Below are 8,076 nucleotides of genomic sequence, written 5' to 3'. Positions count from 1 at the left end.
TTTTTTTTTTTTTTTTTTTTTTGAGTACCCTAGACTGGTCTCTACCTCACTGTGTAACCTAGGATGATCTTGAACTTCTGATCCTCCTGCCTCTACCTCCCATGTGCTAGTTATAAGCATGTGCCACCTGGTCCAGTTTCATCAATTAGTTTTTGTTGCTGTTGTTGTTTTAAATATTTCATTTGTTATTTTTATTTTATGTGTATGAGTGTATTGCCTGCATGCATTTAAGTGCATTTGTGTGGTGCAGTGCCAACAGAGGTCAGAAGACAGTGTAGGATTCTCTTGGAACTGGAGTTACAGGCTGTTGTTAGCTGCCATGTGGGTGCTGGGAATTGAACCTGGATCCTCTGCAAGAACTACTGGGCCATCTCTCCAGCTCCTCTGTTTTGTTTTTTAAATATTTATTTTCTTTTTAATTATGTATATATGTGTGTGAGCATGTGCATGTGAGTTCAGTGCCCTCAACGTTCAGAAGTTCTAAAGATCTCCTGGACCTAGAGTTACAGGTGGTCATGGGGCACCCAAAGTAGGTGCAGGGAAACTAACTTGGGTTCTATTCGAGAACCATACACACTCTTAACCTCTGATCCATCTCTTCAATTTCATCATCTGTTTTTTAACATGACATCAACAAGTAGAGAAGCCTAAGAAAATTAAAGCTACAGAAGGCATGGTCTCTGAAAGGACTTATGCCACTCAATAGAAGTAAAATACTTTGCATCTGGACAAAAGGAAACGTGACCTAGAAGCATCTCAAAAAGTGGCTGAGCCTTGCTCATCTGAAGCTCAAGGTTATACAAAAGTAAATTCATTAAGAGCCTCTTTCTTGAGAATAGTGTCTAAAATGTGCCCTGTTTGTACAGGGCCACCTAGGAAGTTGTTTCCCCAAGAATCAATTTACTATACTCAGTCACCCATGTACCCAGAAGCCCTACAGCTGGGGTCCAAGGGAATCCAGCCCTCTTGAGCTGATATCAGACCCTGGCATCCTCCGTGTGGTGCTGGTTTTGTAGGCATACAAAATGAAAGCATTATGTGGTGATGGAGGCTTCTAACCAGATTGTAAAGGCTGGTAGGCCAGGCCATGTGCAGCAGAGTTAGAATGCTTGCAGTCAGGCCCTGAGAGGGTAATAGGTAAAGCTGTATGAGTGAAGTCAAGAATGCTGTGGAGACCCCAGGAAGCTAGAGACACCAGGAACATGGAACATGTGGCCAGGAAAGCTAGAGGCATTGAACAAAGCCAACCTGAAAGAACGCAGGTACACTACAAACAGCATGGATACAGAGGCAGGCTGCCCAAGACATCCGGGGCCACATCCCACTCTGACCATATGCTCTGTAGCCAGATATGGGCTTGCAAGATTGAAAGTTCCCCCTCCTGGGCTCCAGACTTGCTCTGGTCTAATCCTGCCTCAGTACTCTCCTTTTCCTCTGTTTTGCAATAGGAACGTTTATCTGTACCCATTCCATCTTGGAAGTGTGTGATTATTTGGGGGTTTTGTTGATGTTGTTGTTATTGTTGTTTTATTTTTTCAATAGGGACTCACAGACAAAAGTTAGCTTGAGTCTAACAATAAACTATGAACTTAAACTTTTGAACAATGCTATACTTGTTAAGACTATAGACTTGTAGAGATGGACTAAATACGTCTTGCATTGTGTAATGGACATGAGCCTTTTGAGGGCCAGCGGCAGAACCTTATGATTTGGATATGAATGTCTCCCAAAAGAGTTATGCCCACAGCTTGAGCCACAGATGGTGGCACTATTTCAGGAGGTTTTGGAAGCTTCAGTTTGGTGGGCCTTAGGCTGGAAGAAGTAGGTCACCGGGAGCAAGTTCTTTAGGAGGAGGTCATATCATGTCCTGGGCCACTCTCTGTCTCTCTCTGACTGCTATTCATCACCAGGTGAAGAGCCTCCTTCACTACACGCTCCTATCATCACTGTGTTCTGCCTAAGTATGTGGGACTGAGTGACCATGGACTCAAACCTCTGAAACTCTGAGCCAAAATAAGGCTTTTTTTTTCAGGCATTTGTCACAACAATGAGACCTAACTAACACTATTGTATAATAACCACAGTAAAGGTTTATATATTTTAGGGATTCAGTGGCTCTTTCATATTAACGGTAATGGGTGGTCTATCTGCATAGGAACTGAGTACGCAGAAAGCAAATAGAGTAGTTAATGGTAACTGTATTTTGGGAAAACTGTTTTCATATACAAGATATGCAGATAACATTTCATTCGGAAACATCAGCATCTCAATTGTTTTTACTTAAAATAATTTTTAAGATGAATAAGATTGTTAGGGATGTTCTGTATAAAATACAAAAAAATCAATAAACAAAAAATGAGTTATATTTGAGGAGGAAGCATAAAAATTTGCTTCATGTTAATTAGTAGATGTGAAAAACATTATCATTGAAATTCACCTGATGACTTTATATGCATGCTCAGGTGCCAAGGATCTCAGAAGGTAACCGACTATGACTAGTAATAATCAGACATATAGAGATTAGAAACACATGTGCAAACATCTAAGTGTTAGTTGCATTAAAAATGAGCTTATCTATATGAAACAGCATATTTTAAAAGGAAATGGAGATCTTTTTTAAACGTTAAAACCTCATTTAATTTTATGTCTTATACGGTTTATACTGAGTACAATAATGTATAACTGTATTAATTTAACACTGTGAACCTAAAAATTCACAGCCTATTTTGAAAGAGATGATCTTTGCTCTGGAAACTGTTATTGACTATGTCAATGTTGTTGTAATGAAATGCTTCTACTGATTATGTGGTTATTAAATAAATTTTAAAAAATAATAATACACTAAAATAAAATAATCTTTATATTCACTCTAATGAGTCCACGTGGGTCCCCACAATTACATTACAATAAATACAATTAATGGGAGAATCACATGTCATTCCATCCCCTTCTCCTTCATGGGACTCTGATTGGTCAATGGGTGCCCTGTGTGTTTCCTGGCCTCTTCTTTCACTATACCGTGATCCCTGAGAGACAGGCTGTATCAGTCACAGTCATCCGGCATCTTGAGTGGTACCTGATACCTTGTACTCAAAAATACTTGAAGGAAGTGAATTGAAATACTTACTTAGGTGTAAAATTTATCTCCTTAAATTCTCCAATCCCAAGCTGCCCTTCAGAACCAGCTCCCCATGCGAAGACCCTTCCTTTGTGGCAGACAGCCAGAGAGTAATCCTTCCCACAGCTCACGAGGTCAACATGTAGGGTTTCCAATGCTTGAATTTGTTCTTTGGGGAAAAAAACAACCCCCAAACTCCCATAAGTTATAAATTTACCAAGTTTTAAAAAAAATTATTGAGCTTTTGTACATTTCATACAAAAGTTCTGAATCAAATTTAGACCCCCTCCCCCATCCATGTCCCCATACATCATCCCCCACCTCATGCATTCTGCCATACATGTTAAGTCCTATCCTGTCAAGCCTTTGTACCCTAATGCCCTTCGGTACAAGTTCATCCACTGGAGTCTAGTCAGCACATCTAGAGATCATAAGTAAGGATTACTCTCCTTAAGACAGCACTTGCCTTTAAAAAGGAGAGTCACCTAGAGTCCTTGTCTACTCCAATGTCTCTTAAATCAAAGCCTAAAGTCCTTGCTAAACATTGGAAAGAAACAAGTTCAATGTGTGCTATACTAGACATATAGGAACACAGCTGTGTTACCTAGTAATCAGACACCATTTGCTGACGTGGCTGTAGCACCTTGAGTTCTTGCACAAGAAAACAGAAACACAGTTTAGATGAGGTTCACAGGAAAATGAAACTTAAGCTTAGCCAAGTAAATCTCTATACAGAGACTTTATCAAGTAGAAACAGCCAACTAATCTCTAACTAGGGACTGCCCACCTTCACTAGTTAAAATTACTTTGTTTTATTTCCTTAAACTTTATGAAAGTGTGTTATAGTGTCTTCCTGGAATCCACTCATACCCCTTTAGTGGAGCCCAGGCCATGCAGTCTGGTGCTGCTCTGTTTATGAATGACTGGATGCTTAAAATAGCTCTATAGGGGACTAGAGAGATGGCCCAGCAATTAAGAACACTGGCTGTTCTTCCAGAAGACCCTGGTTTGATTCCCAGCACCCACATGGCAGCTAACAACCATTGTAACTCCAGTTCTAGGGGATCTGACACCCTCTTTGGGCACCGCATGACACAGATGCACTTACATACATGCATACATCTTTAGATTACTACTGTGCTCAGGCCATCCTTTTATCTCTGTGTTTTTGCAGTATCAGGGATTGAACCCAAGGCCTCATTCATACCAGGCAAGGCCTATACCACTGAGTTGTATCTACAGTCCCCAGGTTATCTTTTGGTAGCTGCTAAAAGTTTGCACATTGGGGCAGAGGGGGCTTCTAAGGACTTACTATGAGCATGACCAAATGTTTCTCTAAGATGGGGTTGGAACCCTAGCCACAGAAAATGGACCTGGAGAGAGGACAGAAAGGCTCTCCCCGACTAAACTTTTCTCCCTTTTCAACCCTGCAAAGTGTTAAGAGTCTTGAGTTCCTAGCTCTGGAGGAGATTGTCAGGGAGACTGTATTGTGAATCTGATAAGCAGATACTGGACCTGTTTAAAATAGACAGTGAAGATGTGTCCCTGTGAAGCCTCTACCTGCACCTGCAAGGAAAGCCTGATCACATTTCCCTGAAAGCTATTCTAAACTGTTTTCCCAAAGTGTCTGTCTAAATCATTATAGGGTTAGAGTTGAGAAAAATCATTACCAGAGAAGTTTTGGAACTAAGGTGTTGTTTTGTTTCACTTTTTTTTTTTTTTTTTTTCTGAGACAGGATCTCATACAGTCCAGGCAGGCCTCTAACTCATTGTATAGTTTAGGCTGTCCTAGAACTCTCTTATCTTCTTTTTGTTTTGCTTTGCTTTGGTTTTTTTTTTTTTTTGTTTGTTTGTTTGTTTTGTTTTGTTTTCTTTTGAGACAGGTTCTCCCTGTAGCTCCAGCTGGCCTGGAACTCCCTATATAAGCCAGGCTAGCCTCCATCTCACAGAGATCTATGAGCTTCTGCCTCCCCAAGGAGGTGGGGGTGATGGGATCAAAGGCGTGTGCCAGGTGGCTTGCTTGTTTTTTTGAGATAGGGTCTCTCATGCAGCCCAGGCTGGCCTTGAACTCAGTGAGGATGACCTTGAACTTCTGAATCACCTATCTCCCCCCAGCCACTGGGATTACAGGCCTGTGCCACCGTGCTGTACTCAGTCTTTCTATTTTTTTTTAATTAAAATGTTTTGATGGAATCAAACTAAAGCCCCCCAGGTTAAAGTAGATTTAACCAAATCCCCCAGACTAAAGAAGAATATTCAGAACAAGGAAGTAAGAAGTAAAATAATTCTAACTACTGAGAAAGAGCTGACCTTTTCATGCTCCAGACATCACCACAGACTCCCCCTCCCACTACTGCCAGTTGCCGCCAGCCCCCTATTGCTGGTTGCTGCCGGCCCCCTCCCACTACTGCCGGTTGCCGCCAGCCCCCTATTGCTGGTTGCTGCTGGCCCCCTCCCACTGCTGCCGGTTGTGGATTGTGGTTTCTGCCTTTAAAATCGCCTGTAAACTGAGCTCTGGACTGCTGTTCTCTCTCTCTCTCTGAGTGAGGCAGGAGCCTCATCTGCGCAAACGATTAAATCCTCTTGCTTGTTGCATCTCCTGGTCTGAGGACTGAGTTATTGGGGTGCAGCCTCCCGTGGATGTTGGGTACCCCAGTCTGGGGGTCCTACAGTTTTAATTGACAAAACATAAAAATTGTACATAATTATGAGATACCATGTGATATTTTAATACATGTATATATTGTGTAATGTTTAAATTAAGTTAAATATATCTATCTCCTTAAAAATTATGTTTCTTTATGGTAAAAATATTCAAACTATTTTTTCTAGTTTTTTTTTTTAAATATACACATTATCATTACCTATAGCTACCCTAGTATGCAATAGCACACTGGCATTTCTTACCCCTAACTAGAAGTTAGTACCTATTCTCTCCTTTTTTGAGACAAGGTCTTCTATGTAGCCTAGGATAGCTTCAACTTTGCGTTCCCCTTCCTCAGATTCCTAATTACTGAGGTTACAGGCGTGCGCCTCCACATCTGGCTTTCCTACTCTCAACTTCTGCGCTGTCAGCTCTTTAGATCAGTGGTGGTGCTCGCCTTTGATCCCAGCCCTCAGGAGGCAGAGGCAGGTGGATCTCTGAGAGTTCCCGGCCAGCCTGGTCTACACAAGCCCTTTAAAGTAGTAATTCCACACATATCACCAATTCTTGTTTTAGCTATTTCCTAGTTGTTTCCCCACATGTAGTAAACTTTAAAGCCCATCTTCCTTTCTTTTGTTAAATAGAGTATACAAGGTCCTGAATCTAAATATTTCCATGGGTTTAATCATTTTCTGTGAATCCCCATGCACACAAATTACTCTCTGTGGAAAAGATGAATAAAATTATAGACCTTCTTTTTCTGTTAATGTTTTTGCTAGTTAAATTTGCAGCGTCCAAGCACTGAATCTAAGGAAAAAAAGGAAAAGTTTTTGATCTTCCACAGTTCTTGAAATTATTCTAAACACATAATGAAATATGGTCAAGGGCTAGAGGATATAATATAGCTCAGTGAGGGGTGCCTGCCTAGCACACAAAGCAAAAAACTAGAAATATAGCAAAATACATACTTACAAGAATGTGAATCACAGTTTACAAAAATCTCTAATAAGACCAAATTTCTGTGAAAAGATATTATGTTATTCTCAGAACCTAGACTGCTACATATATACTTTTTTAAAGGATAATATATTCATTACTTTATTGTATTTGGTAAAAAAAATAAAAACAGAGTTGTATAAATACATACACAAAACTATATGATGACATTATTTTCATAAATATTAAATACATGCACTGAAAAACAAGACAAGGAGGAACTTGTCAGGTTGTTACAATGGTCTCTGGGTGTGACAATTACCGATGGCTTCCTTGTATAAAAAACATTTTCTTTTTGTGTGTAGGGGGGGAGTGTCGGTGCCCGTACTGGAAGTAGTTTTTTTCCTGTTTCTACAACAATCAGCAATGGCGATTATATGTGCTATTGTGTAATAATAGATATAATGGTATTATACCTTTAAAAAATTAAGACAAAGAATGCCCCCAAGGTATTGCTGAGCTAGTTACAGGTGTCCAACCCATCACGTTTGGAAAACAGGTTGACTCCGAGGAATATCCCACACTCTAGCTCGGTCTGAAAAGTCAAGGGGAAGGAACCATTATTTCGTGGTCCAGGTTGGTTTCAGCTCTCTGTTTCGCGGTGAAGAAGAACTGGAAACCGAAACAAACTCTAGTCTCTGAGAAACGAAACTGTCATTGCGCTCCCGCGAAGCTTAGCATTGCTCCGGGTTTCCCCATCTCCCCGTCGGGACACCCGAGGCTCCCCACCCCGCCCTGGCGCCGGCTCCTGAGCCGGATGCTCACCTGGACGCACTGCACTCTGCACTCTCCTCCGGCCCACCTGGCCCCAGCTGTTGTCTCCGTAGGCGTGCACCCAGTGGTCGCTGAACAGCAGCAGCGCGTGGCGCTCGCCACTGGCGGCCCATAAGAGTTCAGAGCCTGCTTCCGCCGCCCGGCGCTGCAGCTGCGGGGAACCGGTACCCCAGCACAAGTACATCTCGGGGGGGATCCCAGCCACCAGTGGGCTGCAGATTGTTGGCTTGGCCAGGTGAGCTCCCAACGCAAGCGAGCCGTGTGCGGGATTTGGGGCTCTCCCAGCATCCAAACTCTGCTCCTCCCAGAAGCACAGCCAACTAGCCTCCTCCCAGGAACTCTGCCCTGCCCCAAGTCTTCTTTTTTCTTTTCTTTTCTTTTCTTTTCTTTTCTTTTCTTTTCTTTTCTTTTCTTTTCTTTTCTTTTCTTTTCTTTTTCTTTCCTTTTCTTTTTCTTTTCTTTCTTTTCTTTTCTTCTTTTATCTATTTCTCTTTTTATTTCTTCTCTCTTTCTGGGGACTGAACCTAGGGTTTCACACTTGCCA

General features: G+C 41.7%; 1 protein-coding gene across 1 annotated transcript in view; it reads right to left on the bottom strand.

Moving 5' to 3' along the window:
* Nucleotides 1-7,869, bottom strand: part of Herc6 (HECT and RLD domain containing E3 ubiquitin protein ligase family member 6) — a 68,930-nt gene extending 61,061 nt beyond the window's left edge. The window contains 2 exon segments of the mRNA XM_029569086.1: nucleotides 3,128-3,287; nucleotides 7,524-7,869. Of these exon segments, the coding sequence (XP_029424946.1) occupies nucleotides 3,128-3,287; nucleotides 7,524-7,716 (353 nt within the window). The 5' untranslated portion in view covers nucleotides 7,717-7,869.
* Nucleotides 7,870-8,076: the final 207 nt, after the last annotated feature.

Source organism: Nannospalax galili, unplaced genomic scaffold, assembly GCF_000622305.1.
Source record: "Nannospalax galili isolate Female #2095 unplaced genomic scaffold, S.galili_v1.0 scaffold441, whole genome shotgun sequence".
Classification (NCBI taxonomy): Eukaryota; Metazoa; Chordata; class Mammalia; order Rodentia; family Spalacidae; genus Nannospalax; species Nannospalax galili.
Note: the sequence above shows the minus strand (reverse complement) of the source record. Positions and strands in the feature narration are given on the sequence as shown.